Below are 28000 nucleotides of genomic sequence, written 5' to 3'. Positions count from 1 at the left end.
GAACAAGAATGACGTGGACAACTGGCTATTGATGAACTGGTCCAAAAAGAAAAGGAAACAAACCCCTCTGACGACTCTGCGATTGCTCGGACGCTGTCACGGGATTCCAGGGCCTCTCTTCTAGCCTGGTGGGACGCCAGTAGCAAGCGCAGTCGTCGCTGCAGCGAGTGTGTCAGATTGTTGCAGTCTCGGAAAGTGACAAAGAGAGAACTTCGTAAGTGCAATGTGCTTAAAGGAGCCACCAATAAAATCTGGACAATGCCAATGACTTCCTCATCCACGGCTAACTGAACAACATCAAATAGAAGGAGCACTGTCATAATCGACCGACTTGTCCATTTCCTGGCACGTAGCAGCATGTTGTGAACAGAAGTGTGGCATAACCATAGGCACAGGCCAGGAAAAATGGGGTTCCATTATAGCAGTCGCACCGAGCAATCGGAACCAACGGTCACGCAGTCGCTTCATTCCTTACACACCTGTTGGGCATTTCATCCTTTGTTCTCATCTTTTTAATGCTTCACACCATATGCCGTTTCAAGAAATTTATCATACGATATTGTCGCGTGGTCGTGACGTCAAAGAAAACAGTAGCAGTACTGTGAAAGGCAAAAGTAGCTTTTATTGGGCGAACCTGTGCCCACAAAACAGGCTACACTTAAAGCACAACGAGAGCGGCGAACACAGTCGGCGATCGTCAAAAATCCGATCAGCGGGTCAAGCGTGTCGGCTTTTATAGATCAGTCGTCGAATGTTCCAGATTAACCGATGGGACCCGCGTGTCTTCCACAAAGTTTTACACTATTCGCGTCGCGCATACATGCAATCAGATTACAGAAGTTGCGGTGAAAGACAGTGGACGGAACCATCGATAACATTCCAGAAACTTCTTTTAGATGCAGGCGCGTCCTGCGCTGCGCGATAACATTTGTTAGGCGGCCAAACGTGGTCGCCCGATAAAGATAAGTACACGTGTCATTACCCCCCTTTTAAAAAGCATCGTCCCGATGCTACAAATATAAGAGAGCGAAACACAAAAGGACACTTATTAAACATAAGTAACAAAACAATGAAAAGAAACAAAGTCCAAAGGTCAGTTACGCGAAGCCCGAAAGTTCGTCAACGCTGGTGGTACGGCTTGAGTCGCACAACGTGGACAATTTCAGGTCGTGAGCGGCGCCGCTGTGACAGCGAAATGCCGTCTGGCACGACCTCATAGTCCAGTGCGCCAATACGTCGGATGATCTTGTACGGTCCGAAATAGCGACGCAAAAGCTTCTCGCTCAGTCCTCGTTGGCGTATAGGGGTCCAAACCCAAACACGGTCGCCGGGCTGGTACTCGACAAAGCGTCGTCGGAGGTTGTAGTGTCTGCTGTCGGTCCTCTGTTGGTTCTTGATCCGCAGGCGGGCGAGCTGTCGGGCTTCTTCGGCGCGCTGGAGATAGCTAGCGACGTCAAGATTTTCCTCGTCAGTGACGTGCGGCAGCATGGCGTCGAGCGTCGTCGTCGGATTCCTGCCGTAAACCAGCTTAAACGGCGTGATCTGTGTTGTTTCTTGCACCGCCGTGTTGTAAGCGAATGTTACGTACGGCAGGACGGCATCCCATGTCTTGTGTTCGACGTCGACGTACATCGCTAGCATGTCGGCGAGGGTCTTATTCAGCCGCTCCGTAAGACCATTCGTCTGCGGGTGGTAGGCTGTTGTCCTCCTGTGCCTTGTCTGACTGTATTTCAGAATGGCTTGGGTGAGCTCCGCTGTAAAGGCTGTTCCTCTGTCGGTGATGAGGACTTCTGGGGCGCCATGTCGCAGCAGGATGTTTTCGACAAAGAATTTCGCCACTTCGGCTGCGCTACCTTTCGGCAGTGCTTTAGTTTCAGCGAAGCGGTTGAGGTAGTCCGTCGCCACGACGATCCACTTATTTCCGGTTGTTGACATCGGAAAGGGTCCCAGCAAGTCCATCCCGATCTGCTGGAATGGTCGGCAAGGAGGCTCGATTGGCTGTAGTAATCCGGCTGGCCTTGTCGGCGGTGTCTTGCGTCGCTGACAATCTCGGCATGTTCTGACATAATGGGCGACGTCGGCGGTCAGGCGCGGCCAATAATACTTTTCTTGTATCCTCGATAGTGTCCTGGAAAATCCGAGGTGTCCAGCGGTCGGATCGTCATGTAGGGCATGCAATACTTCTGGACGAAGTCCTGTCGGGACAACAAGAAGGTAGTTGGCGCGGACTGGTGAGAAGTTCTTCTTCACGAGTAGATTGTTTTGAAGCGTGAAGGAAGATAATCCACGCTTAAATACCCTGGGCACAACGTCGGTCTGCCCTTCCAAATATTCGACGAGGCCTTTTAGCTCCGGGTCTGCCCGTTGCTGTTCAGCGAAGTCTTCCGCGCTTATCATTCCAAGGAAGGCGTCGTCATTCTCGTCGTCTTGCGGCGGCGGGTCAATGGGGGCGCGTGATAGGCAATCGGCATCGGAGTGTTCTCGTCCGGACTTGTAGGTTACAGTGATGTATTCTTGTAGTCTGAGGCTCCACCGCGCCAGGCGTCCTGAAGGATCCTTTATATTCGCTAGCCAACACAACGCGTGATGGTCACTGACGACTTTGAATGGCCTGCCATAAAGATAAGGGCGAAATTTAGCTGTAGCCCAAACGATGGCGAGGCATTCCTTTTCGGTCGTAGAATAGTTGCCTTCCGCTTTTGACAGCGACCGGCTAGCGTAAGCTATCACCTGTTCGGCTCCGTTTCTCCTCTGGACTAGGACGGCACCGAGGCCTAGGCTACTGGCGTCAGTATGGATTTCTGTATCGGCGTACTTGTCGAAGTGCGCAAGTACCGGCGGCGACTGCATGCGTCGTTTCAGTTCTTGAAACGCGTTGGCCTGCGGAGTTTCCCACTTGAACTCGACATCACATTTCGTTAGATGTGTTAGCGGCTCCGCGATGCGTGAAAAATCCTTGACAAAGCGCCTATAGTAGGCACACATGCCAAGGAATCTGCGCACTGCCTTCTTGTCGGTTGGCTGCGGGAACTTTGCGATGGCAGCTGTCTTCTGCGGGTCGGGGCGTACTCCAGATTTGCTGATGACGTGGCCAAGGAATAGAAGCTCATCGTAAGCGAAGCGACACTTTTCCGGCTTCAGAGTGAGCCCTGATGACTTGATGGCCTCTAATACTGTCGTAAGCCGCTTAAGGTGATCGTCGAAATTTCCGGCGAAGACGACGACGTCATCCAAGTAAACAAGACAGGTCTGCCACTTCAATCCTGCTAAAACCGTGTCCATCATGCGCTGGAACGTTGCAGGCGCTGAGCACAGTCCAAATGGCATAACCTTAAACTCATAGAGGCCGTCTGGCGTGATGAAGGCGGTCTTTTCGCGATCCCGTTCGTCGACTTCTATTTGCCAGTAGCCAGACTTGAGGTCCATCGATGAGAAGTATTTAGCATTGCAGAGCCGATCCAGTGCGTCGTCTATCCGTGGAAGGCGGTATACGTCTTTTTTCGTGATTTTGTTCAGTCGACGATAATCGACGCAGAAACGTAGGGTTCCGTCCTTTTTCTTCACTAAAACAACTGGAGACGCCCACGGGCTTTTCGACGGCTGGATGATGTCGTCGCGCAGCATTTCGTCGACTTGTTGTCTTATAGCGTCACGTTCTCGCGTTGAAACTCGGTAAGGGCTCTGGCGAAGTGGTCGAGCGCACTCTTCGGTTATTATGCGATGCTTTGCGACTGGTGTTTGTCGAATCCTCGACGACGTCGAAAAGCAGTCTTTGTATCGTCGAAGCAGACTTCTGAGCTGTTGCTGCTTAATCACGGGGAGACTTGGATTTATGTCGAAGTTTGGCTCGGTAACTACGGTCGTCGGGGTAGATGCGACAGAATCCGAGAGGACAAACGCATCGCTGGTTTCCTGAATTTCCTCGATGTATGCGATCGCCGTGCCCTTGTTGATGTGCTTGAACTCCTGGCTGAAGTTTGTCAGCAACACTTTCGTGTTTCCTCCGTGCAGTCGAGCGATCCCTCTTGCGACGCAAATTTCACGGTCGAGCAGTAGACGTTGGTCGCCTTCGATGACGCCTTCTACGTCAGTGGGTGTTTCGGTGCCGACCGAAATAACAATGCTGGAGCGAGGCGGGATGCTCACTTGATCTTCGAGCACACTCAAGGCGTGGTGACTACGAGGGCTCTCCGGCGGTATCGCTTGATCTTCCGACAGCGTTATTGACTTCGACTTCGGGTCGATGATTGCGCCGTGTTGGTTCAGGAAGTCCATGCCGAGAATGACGTCTCGTGAACACTGTTGCAAGATAACGAAGGTGGCAGGGTAAGTCCGGTCATGAATGGTAATTCTTGCCGTGCAGATTCCACTCGGCGTGATGAGGTGTCCTCCAGCGGTCCGAATTAAAGGGCCTTCCCATGCAGTCTTAACTTTCTTCAATTGGGCTGCGATGGGTCCACTCATGACGGAGTAATCGGCTCCTGTGTCAACTAAGGCGGTGACTGCGTGGCCGTCGAGAAGCACGTCGAGGTCGGTGGTTCTTTGTCTTGCGTTACAGTTAGGCCTTGGCGTCGGATCACGGCTGCATCGCGTTGACCTGTGGTTGGTACGTGGCGTCGTCAGGTGGTCTTTCATCAGCGTGTTCTTTCCTGCCAAACTTCGTCGGGACGGCGGTGTGTCGTCGTTATGTCGTCGAGATAGTCTTTTCGGCGTCTTCGTCGGCGGCGGAGGATCTTCGTCAGTTCGACGAACAGCAACCGCACCTCCATCGGTTGCTGCTTTTAGTTTTCCGGATATGGGCTGACGGACCGGCCCCGGGCTGGGCCAGTGTATGGTCGGCGCTGCGGCGACAGGTAGCGGCCTGGTGACGGCGAACAGGACGGTCGTCGAGAGCTCCACTGAGTAGCGGCAAGGTAGTCGGCGATATCGCGAGGGCGTTCACCTTGCTGCGGGCGCGGAGTGTTGACGGCGAAACCTCGCAGGCCCATCTCCCGGTATGGGCATCGTCGGTAGACGTGACCCGCTTCTCCGCAGTGGTAGCAGAGAGGGCGGTGGTCAGGAGCTCGCCAAACGTCTGTCTTCCTCGGGTAGCTGCGCTGGGCGACGGGTGGGCGTGCTGGCGGCGGCGGTGGTGGTCGACGGAAGTGTGGCGTTACGGGGCCCTGGCGCTGTCGTGGAGGGGGACCTTGACGGCGGGCGACGGCAGCGTAGGTCATCGCTTGCGGCTGAGGCTGCGGCGATTCAGGGGCTACTCCGAGTTGTTGTTGGAGCTCCTCACATATGGCGTTGGCAATCGAAGCCACTTGAGGCTGCGATGACGGGAACAGCTTTTGTAGTTCCTCCCGCACGACCGCTCGGATAGTCTCCCGCAGGTCGTCGGTGGCCAGTGACTGAATTCCTGTGTAGTTGGTAGAGTTCGTGCGGCGGTTGAATTGCCGGTTCCGCATTTCGAGTGTCTTCTCGATGCTGGTGGCCTCGCGAAGAAACTCTTCTACGGTCTTCGGTGGACTTCGTATCATTGCGCCGAAAAGTTCTTCCTTCACGCCACGCATGAGAAGGCGGACTTTCTTCTCTTCGGGCATATCCCGGTCGGCGTGGCGGAACAGGCGGTTCATTTCTTCCGTGAATATGGCAACGTTCTCGTTAGGTAGCTGCACTCGGGCGTCCAGCATGGCTTCCGCCCTTTCCTTGCGCACGACGCTCGCAAAGGTGCGCAGGAAGCTGCTACGGAACAGGTCCCACGTGGTCATGGTCGACTCCCGGTTCTCAAACCATGTTCTGGCGGCGTCTTCTAAGGCGAAGTACACATGCCGCAGCTTGTCGTCGGAGTCCCAGTTGTTGAAAGTCGCGATTCGTTCATAGGTCTCCAGCCAGGATTCCGGGTCTTCAGTAGCTGCTCCGTGGAAGGTCGGTGGGTCCCGAGGTTGTTGCAGGACAACGGTGGACGCTGGGGCAGCCATTGGGGTTGTCTTGGCCACGATCTTCTTGGTCTTCTCAGGTAAAAGTCCGTGCTCTGGGGGCAGTCCTTGCAGCCTGCGGCTACCTCGCTAGTTCTTGGCGACGTTGGTGTCTTCCGAGTGAGGGCTTGGGTCACGGCTTTGGGGGGGGCGTCTGGTACATGAACGGAAAGCACCTCCACCAGATGTCACGTGGTCGTGACGTCAAAGAAAACAGTAGCAGTACTGTGAAAGGCAAAAGTAGCTTTTATTGGGCGAACCTGTGCCCACAAAACAGGCTACACTTAAAGCACAACGAGAGCGGCGAACACAGTCGGCGATCGTCGAAAATCCGATCAGCGGGTCAAGCGTGTCGGCTTTTATAGATCAGTCGTCGAATGTTCCAGATTAACCGATGGGACCCGCGTGTCTTCCACAAAGTTCTACACTATTCGCGTCGCGCATACATGCAATCAGATTACAGAAGTTGCGGTGAAAGACAGTGGACGGAACCATCGATAACATTCCAGAAACTTCTTTTAGATGCAGGCGCGTCCTGCGCTGCTCGATAACATTTGTTAGGCGGCCAAACGTGGTCGCCCGATAAAGATAAGTACACGTGTCAATATGGTCAAATTGGTCACCGTTCTCTGAATATACGGGACTTGCAAAATCGTCCTGTACGCATCACAGCTGCCGTCTGCACTGCAGAGTACCATCAATGTTGTGTTCGCTTGTCATCTCTACGGACTTAAGCATATGAGATGTTACACAACATAATTTAATAACCCTGTTAACGACTGTTTATTTGATACCCTTGCCGTGAAGGATTGTAAATGCCGACAACACATAACTGTGTAAAATCAATGCTTGTTGCTAGTGATTAGCTGATATTCTTTATATTCTTCAGCTAACCGCTGGTATATTGACACTTTGTTCTACTCAACAGTAGTATGTACAGGTAAATGCTATCACAGTAAGAAGGTTATTGATATTTACTACTGGCTCAAACTACACTGTTCATAATTCTCGTAATTCAATCGCTTGTTAAATGGCCTTTCACTTTATGTCCTTGAAGCTGTGATTTGCAAATAGTTGAGAAAATCAAAGTAGACATAATCACTAGTGAGCACCACTGTTTCGACCACATCTGCAATCTTAAATAGAGAGAAGTAGTTGAAGAAACATGCCCATACGTGTGGCAAAATGAATAAATGATTGCTTCAGCTGTCTTACCAAACAAACTGATTTGAGATAAGCAGTGACTAATTCTTAGCATCTAATTATTAATATTGTATCGCCGTTCCAATTACTTATCATTTGACCTCGTTGACATTATGCTCTATAATAGTAATAGAATACTGAACTGAGCTTATCACTAGTGGTCACTAAACATTCTTCATTATCAGGTAGCAGTGGTAGCAGAAATGCTTATTCAATGCCATTTTGATAGATATCGATGACTACGTATACGATTGATGGCTACCGCTGTCATGCCAAACAAAGTGGTTCGTGATTACTAGTGACAAAGTGACATCTCCTAGGGATTAAATTTCAATAATCATTTGACTCATTTTTAATTTGATACCCATGACTTTATGCTGTATAAAAGTACAAAAACACAGAATGGAGCTTATCAGTAGTGATGACTAATCAGTCTGCATTATCAGTTACCAATGGTAGCAGAAAAAAGTCCTCATATAATGACGTTTTGATAGGTAGCAATGATGACTTGCACGAAGGATGTCAGCCACTGTCAAAGAAATACGTGATCCATGATCGCTAGTGACTACATTTCTGTGTCTCCTAGTTATCACAACTGAATCGATGTTTAACCCTTTCGCTGTCGGACGTTTCTGGCCGTGACGCACCCCCAGTGTCGGCTTGGTTTCAGGGAACGAGCATAACATGGAATGAACGTAGCAATTTATTTTTGATTGTGATTGGTATACAAATAACATAGTCAATGCAATATGCACATTTGTTAGTAAACATCATCATCAGCCTGACTATAAAATCCCTTCAACATCCGAATCTGACGATGCGGAACCCTATTCCTCTCATGCGACTTTGTCCGAGTCCGAATCCGAGCTCGGCTCGTATTCTGAATCGGAATTCAGCCACCGCTCCCATGAGCAGACGAAGGTCCCGCGCGCCGAGCCATCCGAAAGTAACCGCGCGCAGGGAGGATGCGCTTTCAGTCGCCCGCGCAACGGAGAGAAATGGGACGTTGCGTGATCAAGAAGACAGAGGGAGATGGAAAAAGGCTAAACAAAGTTCGAAGGGCTTTACGTTTACTGCTGAAAGTCGGAAGCGAGGGTGCGGCGAGAGAGCGAAAGCAGCAATCGAGTCACCCTTTTTGGAGAGGCAACGGCACGTGCGCCTGAACTTGAGGCGCCGTAGCAGGCACACCAACAGAAGAAAAATAAAAACCTTCAAACCAGCGGAAATTACAGAACAACCCTTGAACCCATACCCACACGCGCGCGACGCATGATCCAGCGAACGCGGAGCCACCACGCCACTCAGCAAAGAGAAAGTGGGGAGTGGCAGTCGCACCGTACTCTTCAATACATGGACTAACACAGGTCCGGGCAAATATACGAACTTGTAGAAAGAGTCAACAAATGGCGTGGCCAATCCAGGAGCGCCAGCTTTGCGCTCAGGCGCGAAATTTTGAACGCACGATAGAGAACATACCGGTACGTCAGTGACACCGTGGGGGGGAAGCGCGATGACGTACCGGTACGTCAGTGACAGCGAAAGGGTTAAAAGAGCTTTTTGTTTGACATCCATGACACTGCGACGCATACAAGTAGAAGGACACCGAACGGAGCTTATAAATAGTGATCATTAATCACTGTGTGATATAAATTAGGAAAGTTGAATAATTTAAACTTATTTACTGACACGTTCACTTATGCCATTGAAGATGTGCACGAATGGTGGCTGCAATGGTCACATTACACAAAGCAATTCATCATCACTAGAGACTCAAGCTTAAAGGGACCCTGAAACGATTTTGACGATTTTCTACAAACGTACTGAGCTGTTAGAGTAGGTCCTTCTGATCATTAATTGACACATCTAAGTGCTCCGGGTAAAGCATGTAATTTATTATAAGGCTTTAAAAATGCACATCGCTGCCAATCGCAGCACACTGCTCGGTGGAAATTTAAAACGCCCCTACCCATATGACCGAAATCACCCATATGACGTCAGTGGGGTGAGCTATCCGATCGGCTGACCAGGGCGCATGATCGATAAATTTTCCAACTTTATGGTAAACAAATGATGTTCGTAATAGTTGGAATGTTACTTCATTTGTTTTTATAAAAAGAAAGTAACATAAAGAGAATGCACAAGAACAATTTTTCTGTACACTTAAGCCCTTCCCGCACACAGCAAGTGTCTGCTTGTGTTACAACGTGTTCCGTCTTTTCGCGAGCACTATGATTGGACTTTGTTGCGTTGTGGACTGCAAACGTAGCGACTGGCAATATGTCAAGCTGCGACATCGTGTCTCTCTGCAAGCCAGTAGACGAGCGGACTGGCTGCAGCGCATCGGACTGCCGCTATCCGATCGGCACCAGGATTTGTGCGATTGCGGCCGTCACTTTACACTGGAAGATTACTAACGCAATAGCGTTTCGCGAGTCCGGTATCCCCGCAGGGATGTCTGCGTCAGCAGGCGTTTGGTGTGTTGCGACACCACGTACCCAAGCACACGAGGGTTGAACCCTCCCGCGTGTAGCCGTGCGCAGCTTAGCCGTGTTTGGGGAAAGGGGGATCCTGGAGGTTGAGCCATTGCTGGGTGCTTGGACCTTTAAGGCCCCCCGGCGGAGGCAACACACCTCTTTGGCCTCTGCTTCGCATAGACGGCACCTCCAGACTTACCCACCTGGAGGAAATCGGCAGTCGCCTTTTCCTGTCTCTCTCTTCTATTTACTTCATTCTCCTTGGCGGCAAGGGTTAACCTGGTGTATGTATCCAACCTTGGCTATTTTATATTGGGTTATAGTGGCTACGTACAGCTGGCATCTGCATTTCCTCCCGGACTCGTGGCGTCCCCTTGTTGGGCTCGGTGATGGGCGGCTGGCGTTGCTGCCTAAATTAAATTATTCTGCATGGCTAAGACGTCATTCCCCCCCCTTTCTTATCGTCCTCTTTCAAAAAGAGGACGCACCGAAGAAACTTTTCAGCTATTCAGCCAGCGCAAAGAAACTTCTCCTGCTTTCATGTGATACACAGTCAAGATCCCGAAAAGACAGTTAGAACTGTCTCACCTGTCATCGTAGCTAAATGCCTTACCGACGCACTAGGTGCTGGCTACAAAGTGACGAAAATGAGCAGTGGCGACCTTCTTCTTGAGGTCCGCGACACTCAATAGCATGGCAAACTCTCTAATCTCCTAGCATTCCGTAATGTGGCAATCACCGTTACTCCCCACCAATCATTGAACACGTGCAAAGGAGTCATCTCTGATGAAGATCTATTGAGCCTAAGCGAGGAAGAGCTCCTGGAGGGCTAGGAAGAGCACAATGTTATCCAAGTTCAAAGAATAAAGATCAAGCGAGACAACCAAGATGTTCCTACTAAGCATCTCATCCTTACCTTTGCATCAAGTGTGCTAGCAGAAACTCTAGAAACGGGATATACCAAAATTAGAGTCAGGCCTTACATCCCAAACCCCAAAAGATGCTTCAAGTGTCAGAGATATGGCCATGGTTCGCAAAGCTGCCATGGCCGACTAACCTGTGCAAAGTGTGGCGAACACGAATCAAACAACTGTAATGGCACACTCCGCTGTCCCAACTGTGATGGTGGACACCCAGCATACTCTAGAACTTGCCCTACATGGAAAAAAGAAAAAGACACAATCACAATGAAAATCAAAGAAAACATCTCATTTCAAGAAGCGTGGAAACGTGTTTCCTTTTTCCATACTTCAGAGTATGCTGGTGCGGCGCGCAAGGGGCCAACGTCATAGCAGACTCTGGCTCCGGCCCAGCCCACGAGTGTGGTTGCGGCCTTGCCACCAGCCCCCCTGGTGTCAGCAGCCAGTGCTGCTGCACCGTCCCTGAAGGAGGGCCCATCGACCTCTGGGTCGGTGGCCTCCAAGGAGGCCCTGCTTTTCGAGGGAAGGCCTACGCTGAAAACTCCCTGCTCGTGTGAGCGGAAGTCCAGCGGCTCCCAAGAGTTGATGGACACAACCCCGAGCCAGAAGGCGCATCTAGCGCCTCGGGAGCGGAGCGAGTCTCGGGACCGCTCCAAGAAAGCCAAACCCGTACTATAACCACGGGGCCTGAAAAGGCTTCGTAAGTCATTTCTCTAACTTTACTCCTCTTGGCACACAGCATAAAAACACGAACAATATGGCTACACAAATAATACACTGGAACATTAGAGGTCTTATCCACAAGCTCGATGACATTAAAGAACTCTTACACAAACATAACCCAAAGGTGCTGTGTGTTCAGGAGACACATCTTAAATGCACACAAACAAACTTTCTTTGTCAGTACGCCATCTACCGTAAAGACCGCAACGAGGCGAGTACCTTGTCTGGCGGTGTAGCAATAGTTGTAGACAAGTCCGTAGCTTGTCACCAGGTCGCCCTTCAGACGCCCCTTGAGGCAGTGTCAATTCGGGCAATTCATTTTAATAAATTGATCACTGTATGTTCCTTATACATTCTTCTTAATTTTCATTTGGAAAAAAGTGATTTTTATAACCTAATTGACCAGCTTCCGGACCCTTACATGCTCGCAGGCGATTTTAATGCCCACCACACCATGTGGGGAGACTCGCGACGTGACGCGAGAGGTCGTTTCATTGAAAATTTTCTTGTGAACTCCGGTGCATGCCTCTTCAACAAGAAGGAGCCAGCTTATAATATTCATAATAATTCATATTCATCAATAGACCTGTCTATTGGCTCGGCTTCAATTTTCCCGGACTTGCAATGGCATGTAATAAAAAATCCCTATGGAAGTGACCACTTCTCTGTAATGTTAAATTCAATACCTCAACATGAATGCCTCCTACATACACCACGATGGAAACTAGCCTCCGCCGAATGGAATGATTTTAAGGAAGCAACTCACTTATCACGAGATCTTATCACTGATTTTAACATAGACAAAGCAGTAGTATATTTTACTTGTTTTATAATCGACGCAGCTGAAAAGTTCATTCCCCAAACACAAGGTCTCTCTTGTAAAAGACGGGTACCCTGGTGGAATGAACAGTGCAGACTGGCACGAAAGAAACAAAACAAAGCATGGGGTTTGCTGCGTCGCTCCCCGACTGCAGAAAACCTAATAGAATTTAAGCTGACAAAGTCGCAAGGAGGGCACACACGGAGACAGGCAAGGAGCGCTAGCTGGGAGAGGTTTCCCTCGGGCATCACTTCCTACACCCAAGTGTCCAAAGTTTGGAATGGTGTAAGAAAGATAAAGGGGCAACAAATCCACCCTCTGCCCTTAGTGGACGACCAAGGGACTACCTTGGAGGACCAGGCGAATGCTCTGGGCGAACACTTTGAACATGTTTCAAGCTCCACACATTACACAAAATCATTCCTCAAATATAAACACTTAGCTGAACTTAAGACACTTGATCGTAAATGCCGTCCGGATGAACCATATAACGGTCCTTTTAACATTGCCGAGCTTAAAGCTGCATTGAGCACATGTAGAAGCTCTGCACCGGGAGCTGATAGAATCATCTATGACATGATTAAGAACTACACGAAGACACAATAACGACACTTCTGGCACTTTTCAACTCTATCTGGGCTGCCGGATACCTCCCATCCTCATGGAAGGAAGCTATTGTTATTCCCGTCTTGAAGCTGGGCAAAGGCCCTTCCTTGGCGGCAAATTATCACCCGATAGCTCTTACAAGTTGTCTTTGTAAGCTATTCGAAAAAATGATTAATCGTAGACTAATACATTTCCTTGAACTGAACAATATGCTTGATCCCTATCTGTGGCTTCAGAGAAGGGCGGTTCACGAGTGATCGTCTTGTACGCATTGAAGCAAATATCCGCGATTTATTTGTACATAAACAGTTCTTCTTATCGATATTCCTCGATATGGAGAAGGCGTACGACACGACGTGGCGATACGGGATCTTGCAAGACTTGTCGGGGATGGGCATCCGTGGAAATATGCTAAACATAATAGAAAGCTATCTGTCCAAACGCACCTTCCGCGTGAAAATCGGCAATGTATTGTCGCGACCTTTTATACAAGAAAATGGTGTACCTCAAGGAGGTGTGCTTAGCTGCACACTCTTTATCGTGAAAATGAACACCCTTCGTGCTTCATTACCGCCAGCCATATTTTATTCTGTTTACGTAGATGATATACAAATAAGTTTCAAATCCTGCAACCTTGCAGTGTGTGAGAGGCAAGTACAACAGGGCTTGAACAAAGTATCTAAATGGGCAGACGAAAATGGATTTAAAGTGAACCCAAACAAAAGTTCTTGCGTGCTTTTCACAAGAAAGAGAGGCCTCATTGCAGATCCCAATATCGAAATGTATGGCCAGGAAATCCCTATGAACAAAGAGCACAAGTTCTTAGGCATGATACTTGACTCTAAACTAACATTTATTCCACACATAAGGTATCTCAAGGTGAAATGCTTAAAAACAATGAACTTATTGAAAATTTTATCCCATACAACATGGGGCAGCGACAGAAAATGTTTGATGAATCTTCACAAAAGCCTCATTCGATCACGATTGGACTACGGTGCCGTGATTTATCATTCTGCAGCCCCGAGCGCGCTAAAGATGCTAGATCTGGCTCACCATTTAGGCATTCGACTGGCCACTGGCGCTTTCAGAACAAGTCCCATTGAAAGTTTGTATGTCGAATCAAATGAGTGGTCACTCCATCTCCAGAAAACATACATCAGTCAAACATATTTTCTGAAAGTCCACTCTAATCCTGTACATTAGTGTTTTAATACCCTTAACGATATGACATATGATACACTCTTTCGTAATCGTTCCTCTGTAAGACAGCCCTTCTCACTTCGTTTGATGAAGCTTAGTGTTGAAATGGATGTCCCAATCCTCAAACATCGCCTAATGCCTCCAGCTAAGCTGCTGCCTCCTTGGGAGTGGCAGATGATACAATGCGATATATCTTTCATGCAAGTTACAAAACAAGCTGCAGAGGTTGAAATCCAAATGCATTTCCGGGAACTCCAATACAAACACTCCTGCACGGAGTTCTACACAGACGCATCGAAGTCACGCGAGGGGGTGTCCTATGCAGCCGTCGGCCCATCCTTGTCAGAATCCGGTGTACTGCATCCGGAAACAAGCATCTTTGCGGCTGAGGCCTACGCACTACTGTCGGCTGTAAAGCATATAAGGAAAACAAAACTCAAATAATCTGTTATATATACGGCTTTGATGTCATTTTGTAAGCACAAAAATCCAGTAATCAATAAACTATATTTCGTCCTATGTAAAGCATATATATGTGACCAGCATGTCATCATATGCTGGGTGCCGGGTCATAGGGGCATCGAAGGTAACGTTCTGGCGGACCAGATGGCCACATCAATTGCATCATATTCTGTTCATCCTACTGCTGCAGTCCCTGTCACAGATCTAAGGCCCTTGCACAGGAAACTGCGAAACTACTGGCAATGCTTGTGGGACCGGGAAACAAATAATAAGCTGCACGTAATAAAGCCACACTTAGGGTTCTGGCCTTCTGCAATAAAGTCACGCCGGACAGATGTCCTATTCTGTCGTCTTAGAATAGGACACACATTTGGCACCCATAACCTTTTACTCACTGGAAATGACCCTCCAACCTGTGGCATATGCGGGGAGAGGCTGACCGTGCTCCACGTCCTCCTGGAGTGTCGGAAAGTCGAATCTGAGAGAAGGAGACATTTTTCCTTAGCATACCGTCAACACATTCCTCTTCATCCCGTAATGTTTCTCGGTCCAGAACCACTTTTTATTACAGTGTCCTAGGTTTCCTCAGAGATGTCCTACACGTTATTAGTCCCATACATTCGTAGCGCTTCCTCTCTTGAGAGGATGCCGCTGTGATAGTCATACTGTATAGAACATGCCTTCAGGCCCTTGTGTTTCAAGGGCTCTGGCGAGGCAGTAGTGCTCCAGGTAATTTTACCAACTCACATACCTTTTATAATGCATCATTCTCTCACGATGGATTTTATTGCTCATAGAACATGTTATTATCATAGCCATAATCTTATAACACATAGATTTTACGCACTCTAGAGCGACTATTTTTAAGGCCCCTTTACAGCCACGTCTCATCAACCTCATTGAACTCATAACTACAGTGTGAATTCATCAACACTGGCTTGGCGCTCTTTGGCCATACCTGGCCCTTGCGCCAATAAAAACCAAACATTCATTCACTCATTCGAGTCCAGTATTAGGGTAAACGCAAGTACAAGGGGACAGGGCCTGGCCATGTCGCCTTGCGTGTGGTATCAGGGGATGAACAGAAGCGCAAATGTGAATGGTCTGCACGGTGCAGCCACTTGGTGACATAGAGTTCAACCACACACAGTAGCAGTAACAAAATGTAATCTTCTTTGCTGCTGGAGTAAATTTTTCGCAGGAGTGTAATCGTTAACACATTGTTTTTGTAAATGTTTAAAATTTACACTTGGTTAGAGCAATATTAGCTCTTTCTTTGGCTGGTTAAGCTCTGCGCCAACGGGTGGCTGGACTGTGGAGACCGATCAGGCAGCTCACGTATGTCTACGCTAAAGTTCCTTCATCAACTTGAGTTTATGCCTCCATCGTTCTGTCGAAATACTCAGGTAGTGTGTGATTACCGGAATACCAGACACTTTCTGCGCTACGACAGAATGCTCGCAACGCACGCTGCTTCGTAGCTCTCGCTTGGGGTCGACAGCCAAGCGGCTAGCGGAAAGGTTTCTCGCGTGCGGGGGCGGGCTCCAAAACAGCTTGAAATGGACGATGTGACGTCGCATTGTGATGCAGAACCAGTGAAGGCGGAGCTTAGCCCCGATCACTCGGCGAACGAGTTGAGGAGGAAAAGTATGGCTAGGGAGGAGGGTAAGTTGTAATCGCTTGTAGCTCCATTAATACGTAACGCTTCACTTAAATTGTGGTGCGAATGTTCTACTTAAGCTGTAACCTACGCGTCTACAAAATTTGTCCGAACCGTTTCAGGGGCCCTTTAATATCTCCTAGTTATTATATTATAGTTATTGAATTGCCGTCTCGATGGCGTTTTATTTGATATTCATGACGCTATTTTGCATCAAAGTATAGAACATTGTGGTCAGCCCATCACTAGTAATCACTAATGACTCAGCGTTATCTTTTAGCATTGGTAACAAAAATGTGTTTGTTTTATTACTGCTGGATTGATACCAATGATGGTATTCACTAGTGACTTAGGCATACAGCTTCATAGTAGGTGTAGTTGAGTCGCTTGTTTTATGGCATTTCATTTGATATACATGATATTATAGTGTGCAGTATAGCGAGATCACTGAAGTGCGCATTGTATTTCACTTGTGCTCACTAGGGACTCAAGCTTATCAGTTTGGTGTATAATGCAATTAATTGTTATTTCATCAGAAATTTAGTGTTATTGATTTTAATGAAGCATGTGCATAGCTTTGCAGTGAAGCATAATAAAGTTGAAAGTGGCCACTTTGATGGAACATTGTGTGTGTCCTTTAGTTACACACATGTGCACACTCTGTCCCAAGTCAAGGTACAAGCACCGAGATGTCTAATAACTGTACTGGCAGCCATTCAGAGCTGTTTTTATCACTGCTGTGGCAATTTGCGGCCTTCCTGACTGTTACGTTTTCCCGGCTGGTGTGGCATTTACTTGCATAATGATCGCACTCGCGTAATGATCGTACCCCTGAATTTTGTTGCAAAATTCGATTTTTTTTTCTTTCCCTTGTAATGATCGCACCCCGAACTTGCTGCAGCGATATGTCGGGTACCAAGTCTAGCTAATGATGATCGCGGTTACCATCTGTCGAATGCTACGCGAACGACTCTTCCAAGACATACCAAGCGGTCTGCACGCACTGAACATTCTTAAGCAGATGCCCCATATTATTCCTTTCAAAACTTTCCGCACTTCCATAAAAAAAAAGCTACAACCAAACTTGCGTTGGCTTTATTATTTGTAGGCTTTTAAAGTGTTGTGGTCAACAACCACAAAAAAGGCGCCTTTCGGTTCTTCTCATCTGCACTCGTGGGTACGCAACAAATCGCAAGCAGCAACGATAGTGGCCACGTTTACACTGATACATTAGAAGTGTACCCTATTCATACGCGGACACTTGTAACACAGCTAGTAGTGAAGACAAATGCCGGAATTTCTGCTTCATACCCCCCATGTGTTTCTATGTCACTGGCAGCTAAGCATGCCCATCTCTGTTTCTGTCCCCGCAAGTGGACATGGCTACGTTATTGCCACAGACCTGCCGATATTAACAATACTATTCATTACTGATACGGAAGAAACTGTTTCAATGCGCATAATGTACTTAGGAAAAATAATAAATCTCGTTCAGCGCGTTCGGCTTGCTCCGCCGGCCTCCATTTTTGTTTTGGTGCCCCGCGCTATTACAACAGCAGCCGCCTGTTTGTTGACTTATTGTCATCCCACAGCAAATGCGGGATGAAAAATTGTTTTTCTTTTCTCAGGTAATTTAAACCGTGTAATGATGGCACCCCTGAATTTGCATCAATTTTTTTTACAGTAAAGTGTGATCATTATGCGAATAGGTACGGTACTTTTTTTTCTTTTCTGGTTCTCAAAAAACGTATCTGTGGGTTTTCGTGTATTACAGCAAAGTAAAAAAACTAGCCATTTTGTTATATCTTATAAAGGTAAAGAACTGAAAAGGTAAACGAGCACACATTAACTGCCTTTCAAGATGCCTTGAGACAAGTATCTTCGAAGGAGATTTTTCGACAAAACGAGGCAGAGCCAGCATACAACATCTTGTTAAAGAAATTCTCAGCTGTTTATGCGCAACATTTCATACATAAGAAAAGAAACCACTAAGCTTATCGGAAACCTTGGATGACCAAAGAGCTTCTAAAAAAATTAAGAAAAGAGATAAGCTTTATGCCAGGTTCATAAAATCTCGGAACGGCGAGGATCTAAAATCCTTCAAAATTTTTAGAAATAAATTAAATAAAGAGCTAAGAAATGCAAGAAGTCGCTATTATTTATGTACTTTTTCTTCATGCAAGGGACAAACAGAGAAGATGTGGAACAAGTTAAATGAACTAATGGGACGTAAACAGAACACTGAACCTATAAAGAAAGTTTCTGTAAATGGATGCATTTTAACCGGAGATAATTTAGTTAACGCATTTAATGATTACTTTACAGACACTGGTTCCCATTTATCACTAAGCCCACCATGTATATTTCAATTCCCTGCAACTATGGACACTATTTTTTTCCAAGCGACAACACCTACCGAGGTTTGTTCAGTTTTTCTCAAACTGAAAAATTCATGTAGCTGCGATGCTGATGGCCTCCAAATAAGACCTATCAAACACGTCATTTGTGACATTGCACCTGTGTTAGCTTATATTTATAAATTATGCATAACATCAGGTACTTTTCCTGAAAAAATGAAAATTGCAAAAGTAATTGTGTTATATAAGAAAGGTGACTAGCTTGATTTAAAAAATTACCGTCCGATATGTATTCTCCCGCAGTTTTCTAAAGGTCTTGAAAAAAATCATTTTTAACCAATTAACATCTTTCAGCAATAAACAAACTAATAACAGACGCTCAATACGGTTTTCAACAAGGTAAATCAACAGAATTAGCACTAGTAGCACAGAAAGCATATATACTGCAGAACCTCGAAAGTAAGTCACTAGTAATTGGTCTATTCATAGATTTCACAAAAGCGTTCGACTGCATAAACCATGACCTCCTAATACTTAAGCTTGAAAGATATGGCACCAGGGGCCTTCCTCTTCAGTTACTGACATCCTACCTTAGAAATTGACAGCAATATGTGGCTATAAACACTAGCATATCATCTACACGAAAAATACAAACAGGTGTCCCTCAGGGAAGTATCCTTGCCCATTTTTGTTTACCATCTACATAAACGACATAGTTCTTATCCACCGAAAAGCAAAATTCATAAACTATGCAGATGATACGAGTGTTTTTTTATCAAACAACTCTTTTACAGGCCTCATTGGTGCAGCGAACAACCTAATAACCCATCTCTCAAAATGGAGCCAGGACAACTTTTTAAAAGTAAACTCGAATAAAACACAAGCAGTCATCTTTAAAACAAGAGGTACATGTCCTCCATTGACCCACAACATATTTTACAACTCTGAGAAAATAGAGGTTGTTGACACGGTAAAAGTACTTGGCGTATATTTTACCGACACGTTGCAATGGGACGCTCACGTGGATTTTGTACTCCAGAAACTGAGCCGCGTAACAGGTATACTACATCGAAATCGCTACCTTTTATCAACGTCAGCTAAATTGATCATTTATAACGCACTGTTTGCCTCGCATGTAAATTATTGCCATCTTGTATGGGGCACGACATCAGCTTCCAATCACATTAAAATACTATTGATGCAAAAAAAGATAATACGCGCTATCGCAAATGTGCCATACAACTCGCACACTGAGTCTTTTTACCAAGTACAACATAACAAAAAGTCATCATCTCTACAAACAAACCCTCCTATGCACCTACTACTTTCAGGTAAAAAATAGAAGCAACTTAATTACAAATATAGCAAACTTAAAAGAGAATACACCCACATATGAGACGTGCAGCCATGAAAAATGGCTCATACCCTTTTTGAGGACAAATTACGGCCATTAAATGGTCGCAAATACCTTGCCACGGCTACTAAAGTCTTACCTAGAAGCCGGCATTGACATCCATGCCTTGGCACCATCGGAGCTCATCTGTCTGGTGAAAACTACCATTTAAATCACCATGGTTCCGTAAAACCATATGTATTCAATGAAAGAAATGTAATTTATTTGATGTAACCCACTGTTCTTCATTTTTTTCATTTCTGAAAGTGTTCTTTGCCATCGGTCTGCCAATATGTAAAGGGGGCCAGGGACCACTCAAGCTGCCAATAAGCAGCTTTTACCTTGGCCCCCTCCATTTGCTTGTAAATGGGCACAAATGAAATAAAATGAAACTGGAACTACGATTCTAAATGCATCTGCAATAAGCTTTGCCGACCTAAAATTAGCTCCACCATAATATATTCAATCTTGCAATCCGCCATGTGAAGATCATTCCTAATATATGCCAACATCCTATTAATGAGAGTTGCGAGTCCTCTGGCATGCTCATTATCCTTAACTTTTGCTTTGAAATCCACTAAGGTCACGCTAGACATCAGTGTTTCCTGTAACATAACCTGAAGTTTCACACCACGCGTTCTAACAAACTGCTGCAGGGATGCCTTCTTATTACTGGACCTCCTACAATTCCACTGCCAAATACTAAATGGACTAATAGAGCAGTCTTGATCATGTAAATTTGTGGAACTTGTTCTGAGCTTAAAGGGACACTAAGGACAAATATTAAGTCAAGCTAAAGTAATAGATTAGTGCTCGAGAATTACTTAGTGGAATGCCTAAGTTCTGATATTAAGGGTTTTGGGAATGATGCTGAAATTGTCCTGTTAGGTGACAAGAATGCCCACGCACAGGATCTAGATGGCTATACCGACAACAAGGAGAAGTCAATGCTAGAGGGTTGTGAGCAACAAGCAGACCACGGGGGAATTGGGAAACCGGCAATCGACATTACTGCCTGATGACAGAAGGAATTTATGATAAGATGAGAGAAATGGTCATTGACGAGGAAGGGTATAGTAGCATAGGAAGCGACCATAAACACATCATTCTGAAACTGAGATATGCAGTTGCGAAAGATAGCAAGAAGAAGAAAATGTCCAGTCCAAATTCGAACGCTGAACAAATAACAATTATAGCCACAAGAGTCTAGGAAGAACTTGGCAAATTGCCAAGGAGTGGGTGGGAATATAGTGAGCTTCCAAATGTAATAACAAAAGAAATACGGAAAGAGAAGCAGCTATTCATTGGAAAGCAAAAAGAGTAACCGAAAAGCTGGTCGAACAGAGAGATACGAGAAGCGATCGCCGAACAACAGAAAGCATCCCGAGAGCACAGGCAAGCAAAGGCGCAGTTGCCGCAGGAAAGTAGCCAGTAAATGGGAAATATACCGGGAGAAAAAGTCAGTGGTTCAAATACTGGTGCAAGCAATGATAAAAGGTGAAAGTGAACATTGTTTGTCAGAAATATGGGAGAAAAAGAAGGCCACAACTATAATATTTTGGAACCACATAAACTTGTTAGGCAGTAAGTCTGAAACAATACAACAAGTCTTAGATGAAGATGGAAACAAATTGGAAGGGAACGCACCATTAAATTGCATTGGAAAAATAACAGCCGAATCTTTCCAAGGCAATGGTGAGGTTTTACTTGAGGAAAGAAAGAGCATGAAAGAGAACCAGATGGAAAAGGAGCTGGTGCTGACAAATTTCAGCTGGAAGAAAGCCCAAGAAAAAATTCCGAAGCCAACAGCCACAGGGCTAGACAAAGTTCCTGTTAGGCTGATTAATCAACTAGGTCCAAAAAGTAAAAAAGCTCTATGAAAAGCAGTAGAAAAAAGTCTAAAAGATAGATGAATACCAGACGGTTGGCGACAATGTAAAATAAATATAATTTATAGAGGTAAGGGGGAGAAAAATAGAATTCACTCGTATAGACCGTTGACCATTACATCGGTAATATACAGGTTAGCAATGCAGGCAGTTAAATTAAAGCTGGAAGAATGGGCAGAGAATAATGGCATCTTAGAGGAACTTCACGATGGCTTCATAATAGATAGGCATCTGGATTATAATTTGTTCTCCATGCTCAGTCTGTTGAAGTGTTCAGAGTAGAAAAGAAACAGTTATATGTGGCGTTTTTAGAAATTGCAGGAGCGACAACGTAGGCCACAAAATTTTTTGGGATATTCTATAAGGGGAAGGCTTAGGTGACAATTGTCTAGAGCTTTTGAGAGAGACTTACCTAGAAAATACCGTTTGCATTGAATGAGAAGGAATGAGGAGCAAGGAGAAAGTTGACATCAACAAGTGACTGAGGCAGGGGTGCCCATTATCCCCACTGCTGTTTATGATGTACATGGTGAGGAGGGAAAGAGAGCTAGAAAGAAGTCATATCGGGTTTAATCTCTCATACAAACAGGCCGGTACAGTAGTAGAGCAGCAGCTTCCAGGTTTGTTTTATGCAGACGACATTGTGTTGCTAGCTAACACACAGAGTGACATGCAGCTAATTCTGTGGAAAGGAAGGCGATAAGTTATGTCTGAAATGTAGCGTTAAAAAATGGGGTGTTATAGTATTCATTGAAAACAGCAAACAGACAGTGACAATACCGCGCCAGGAAATATCGTGCGTCAATGAATACAAATATCTTGGTATACGGATAAATGAAGGCAATAAATATATGGAAACAGGAAAAAAGAATAAAGTAAAGGGGAAGAGAAATGCAGCCATAATGAAACACAGCGCTATGGGGATACAATAGATACGAGGTGCTGCAGGGTTTGTGGAAAGGTGTAATGGTGCCAGGACTTACTTTTGGAAATGCGATTGTTTGCTTGAAATCAGGGCTACAATCAGGACTCGATGGCAAACAAAGGTCAGTGGGACTCCCGCATTGGGTGCTCACGGGAGGACTACAAATGAAGCTGTCCAGGGTGATATGGGCTGGACAAGTTTTGAAGTGAGGGATGCTCACAGAAAAATTAATCATGAAGAATGACTGAGGAATGTGGAAGAAAGTAAATGTGCTGGGGGAGTGTTGAGGTATCTGTACAGGAAAAACATTGATTCAAAGTGGAGGAAAAGAACTGGGAAGGTTACCAGCAAATATGCGGCCTGTGTGGTGAGCAACACAGCTACAAAGAATGTCAAGCGAAAAGTCAGAGGCTGAAATAATCTCGGTGGCGGCAGCGGCAAAGTAAACATGTCCGCAATAGAGATTAAGAAAAGGCGGTTTGAAGCTTGGCGAAAGAAAAGTAGATATACTAGAAACAACGGTGGTGGACAAAAACAGTATTCTCTGTAGGGTTTCAGAAACTTTGTTTATTTGAATTCAGCGTGAGTTTTTTTTTTTCTTTTCTTTAACATAGGTATGGCATTGGGCATTAAAATGACAAGAGCTTGGTGGCACTACCCATCGCCTCATTCCAAAGAGGACGCTTGTAACATCCTCACACACACACGGTGTATATATATATATCTATATATATATATATATATGGACACCCTCCCTGCAGCCGAAGGGTAAGTTGGGCACAGTATGAAACTAGTGTGTGTGTCATTCCTTCGGAGCCACCGACAGTGCTTGGTATCTCCCTTTGCAAATACTACAATACCATCACCTGCTAGTGTGTTAAAATTCACTGCACTTTGCAACGGGAGCATACTATTCCTTGTCGGTTCCAGCAATCATTTGCCGCTATTGTGTGATGGCAAAGAACAAGGAGCAGAGTGCACTCCAAAAGGAGTTGCCGTATTTTTGCAGCTCTGAGACGCACCAAACATTGTAAAAATTTACTGTAAGGTCAGGATCGGGGGGTGAATTACTGAAATTTGGATTTGAAGTTTGACTCCATGACAACACAGCCAACGCTGCCACAAAGCCACACTTCAGGGCAAGGTTCTCGAGTACTCACACTTTCGCTATCTCCTGGGGAATTCCACCCTTTTTCCAACCATGTGTGTTGAAGCTCCCTTCTCTCCTCCGCTGTCGGTCATTTTCCTCCTCTGCGTGGGTCACCATTTTGCATTTAGCAGTTAATAGTGCACATGGTGCTAGCAAAGTTGAACTTGGGTCACGATAAGCTGTGATCAACGGCCCAGTTCCCATCTCGGGAAACAGTAAAACAGTCATTGGCTTAAGATAGGACATGGACAAGTAGTTTATACCATAATGGATGCTGTTTTGTACACATCTGGGGGACGTGTATGCTGTTATTTTCATGGGTTATACGTGCATATTATTTTTTTTCTTTCTGGACTGTTCTGAAACAGGATGCGGGTTGGCAGGTTATATGGGAAAAACTGCAGCATTTCCTAGCCGCCTCCTTCAAATCTCGACTTAAGATAATGTTGCCAAAGTTCAGTGCGTGATCAAGAGGAAACTAACTGATGAAGTCTGGTATAAAACAAATTTGTTTTGCCAGCGAATCGAAACAAATTTTGCCAGTGCCAAATATGGTTACCGGGCCTCAAGTGATCATTGAGGATATGAGAGCAGGCTTGGTCAAAGCCTTTTTGAAGTGTTCTCTAAGGGTCGTAGGAAAGAGTAGTCAAACACTCCACATTTGCTCACTTTGTAATTCTTTAGCTTTCTGAGAACTCCCTTTTATAAGTGAACTTCACAAACAGGGTCATGAAGCATTCCAATGCAGAAATATTGAGTAAATAAAAATGACTGTTAGGAGTTCTTTGTTTCATCGTACTTGGAATCACCCTGAAGATCTCCCAAATCAAATGAAAAAGATAGCTTGTCATTAAATTTAGCCTCTGTGTTATTTTTTGCCATTTCTTAATAACTCTTATTTACTTTTTTTGTTTGTGCAGCATCAAGGCCTTTAACTTCTGCATCAACTGTGAAATGTGACAACTCAGAGCAAGGACGCCTCCACCGATGTCAGCTATGTGACTATGAGACTGATGAACTATTTCTTCTGGAAGAACATGCCAGCGTCCATACTGGCGAGAAACTGTTTCATTGCCCTTTATGCCCTCAGAGCTTTCCACAGAAGCAGAGACTGAAAACCCACCTGCTCACCCACACAATCAAGACGCCATTTCAGTGCACTTCATGCTTTCGGAGCTTCTCGGATAAGGCTCACCTGAAAAAGCACCTGCGCATCCATACGGGCGAGAAACCATTTCATTGCATTTTATGCCCTCAGAGCTTTTCTCAAAAGTCCAACCTGAAAACCCACCTGCTCACCCACACAGGCGAGAAGCCATATGAATGCCCTTCATGCTCTCAACGCTTCTCGCGCAAGTCCTGCATGAAAGCTCATCTGCGCACCCACACAGGTGAGAAGCCATATCAGTGCCCTTCATGCTCTCAGAGCTTCTCGCGAAAGACCTCCCTGCAACAGCACCTGTACAGCCACACAGGCGAGAAGCCATATCAGTGCCCTTCATGCTCTCGGGGCTTCTCACAAAAGCATCACCTGAAAGCGCACCTGGTGACTCACACAAGCGAGAAGCCATTTGACTGCCCTTCATGCCGTCAGAGCTTCTCACGAAAGAGCAACCTGAAAGTCCACCTGCGCATCCACACAGGCGAGAAGCCATATCAGTGCCCTTCATGCTCTCAGAGCTTCTCATACTTGAGCACCTTCAGGAAACACATGAGGCGAGAAGCCATTTCAGTTCCCACTCTGCCTTCAGAGATTCTCGTTCAGAAATGCTCTGAAGATACACAAGTGCATTCATACAGGTGACCGGCCATAAAGTTGCACCGTCTGCTCCAGGTCCTCATCACTTGAACAGACTTCAGAGAGCACAGCACCATGGTGCTGTTATGTAGGTCAACAATCTCGTTCAACTAGAGTCTGAATTACAAAATATACATATGTGTAGTATGTTACGTAGTGTTCTACTGCATCAGGTAGCACAAGTGTCTCTACATACTCCTGAGAGCAAGCTTTGACTTGAGCCAAACTCCGATGCTGCCTATTCAAAGACATGTAAAACGCAGAAACATTCTGAATAACCAGTGGGTCGATTATAACGAAATTTGTTACAATTGGAGAGAAAAAGCTAAATGCTGGTGATTGCTGGAAGCATAGTTTTGGTTGAAAACCTGAATGTTATAACAGGAATTTACAAAGATGGTCCAGCATGAAAAAAATTGGAGCTAGAACTTCATACATTTTTAGCTCTGTACCTGGAATAGATATCATAGCTCGGTAAGCTGCATAAGCTAGATCTTTCAAAGCGGACAAATTTGACGTATGAATTTATTTCTTTTGTTAATTTCTTACACTATTTACGGGGACCTTTCAAATGTCCTACTCACTTATTATTTATTTATTTATTTACAAACGCTGCTATCTCATTTAGAGACATAGCAGAAGTGGGTTACATAACCTATGAACACAAAAATGTCAACTAACATGGTTAGGCAGTTCTTTCCGAAATTGATTAGTCGGCAATAAACGCAGAGAACCATCTAAGTTATTCCATAATTCAACAGAGTGGGGAAAAAACGAAAACTTAAAACCATCCATTATTGCAATGAAGGGAGCTATGTTTAATGGGTGAATACGTCAGGTTACTTGCACAGTAGGTGTGATTAGCAAGGTAGGCGCTTCAATGTTAGTCGATCCTTGTATGATTTTGTGCTGCAAGATCAGACGGTCACACGTGCAACGAAACGACAATGGGTCCAGTGATAAAGCGTGTGCTTGCGTTGACGGTGAAAACATACGGTCGTAACTTTTTTCTGAGTGGATTCTAATTTCGAAATATCCTTTATGCGATGACGCAACCACACTACAAAAGCATACTCTAAAACAGGTCTAATAGTGATTTATAGGCCGTAAGCTTGCACTCTTTAGTGCCTTGCTTTAAAGTTCGTTTTAGGCACCCTAATTTTCGCAGCGCTTTAGAGCAGACTGTATTGATATGATTATGCCAACTAAGGGTTGGCATAACTAAGGTTAGGTTAGTTGTGAAAGTAAGTCCAAAGCATTTGAACTTGTTAACTTCGTTAATACTGTACCCTTGAGTGCTGTATGTGAATTTTAGGGGCTGTTTCTTGATAGTAAAAGTCATTGCCACAGTTTTGCCGAACTTAAGGCTCATCTGTCATGTGTTACTCCAGTCTGAAAATAATGAAAATACGTTGTTAAGCACTTCTTGATCACGAAGAGTACGAATGTTGGCATAGATCACGTAATCATCTGCTTAGAGACATATTCTCACTTGTGTGTTTCTGGCTACTTCAATAATGTCATTAACATATATGATGAATAAGAGCGGCCCGAGAACTGAGCCCTGCGGCACCCCTGACATGACCTGAGCTATCGAAGAGGTTTTGCAATTAAAAGTGACGGATTGTAGTCTGAGGTGCAGGTAATCGGATATCTAGTCAATTAGTTTATCACCAGGAAAGATTGCAGCAAGTTGTAGAAGTAGTTTTCAATGGCTTACCCTGTCAAATGCTTTTGAGTAGTCGATAAAGATGGCATCAAGCTGACCGCGATTATTTAATGATTTGGCTATATCATGCATAAATTCTAATAATTGTGCTGTAGAAAATCTTGCTCGAAAACCATGCTGCTGCGGGGACAGAAAGTTATTTGCCGATAAATACTGAATCATGTGCTCGAGAAGTTTGCAACACGTGGGCAGCAAATATATAAGCCTGTAGCTAGTGATTAGCTGTTTGCTGCCAGACTTGAACATGGGAATGATGCTATCTTGTTTCCAAACCTGGGGAACTGTCAACGTCTCAAGAGATTTGTTAAATATAACGGTCAAGTACCGGGCATACCCTTCAGAGTATCGCTGTAAAAATTTGTTTGGCACTCCGTCAGCTCCAATACTTTTTGTAGTATCAGTTGTTAGTAATAAGTTGTGAACACAAGCGTAAGTTATAACGAGAGCAGGACGCTCGGGTAAAGTGTTTTTGATGCAAAAAGGGGGACCGATGCCATCGTCCTGACAAAATACATACTGAAAATAAGCTAAACATTTCGACAGAATTGCCTGTCTGGTTAGGAAATTGATTAGGACTCGAGACTGACTCCAACCAAATAACTGAATTTTATTAGCCCGACGTTTCGGAGCCCATTCGGCTCCTTCTTCAGGGGGTTGTTCTTCGGGGGGTGGCGGTGTGCCGCTTTTAAAGCGTCTTTTTTGGAGAAAAGAGGGGGAGCACGGGAGGTGGG

The 28000-nt window shown here is 45.5% G+C and overlaps 2 protein-coding genes across 3 annotated transcripts in view; both read left to right on the top strand.

Annotated features, from left to right (window-relative positions):
* Positions 1–28000, top strand: part of LOC126526502 (uncharacterized) — a 121566-nt gene that overhangs the window by 12460 nt on the left and 81106 nt on the right. The gene's annotated exons all lie outside the window — the stretch shown is intronic.
* On the top strand, positions 13–28000 carry LOC140214353 (uncharacterized; the record flags this gene model as incomplete). Its single annotated transcript, XM_072285724.1, has 2 exons — positions 13–214; positions 24663–28000. Coding segments are annotated over 2 exons (1086 nt in total), but the record flags the coding sequence as incomplete, so codon positions are not given.

This window comes from Dermacentor andersoni, unplaced genomic scaffold, assembly GCF_023375885.2.
Source record: "Dermacentor andersoni unplaced genomic scaffold, qqDerAnde1_hic_scaffold ctg00000039.1, whole genome shotgun sequence".
Taxonomy (NCBI): domain Eukaryota; kingdom Metazoa; phylum Arthropoda; class Arachnida; order Ixodida; family Ixodidae; genus Dermacentor; species Dermacentor andersoni.
This window is presented reverse-complemented; position numbering and strand designations above follow the sequence as displayed.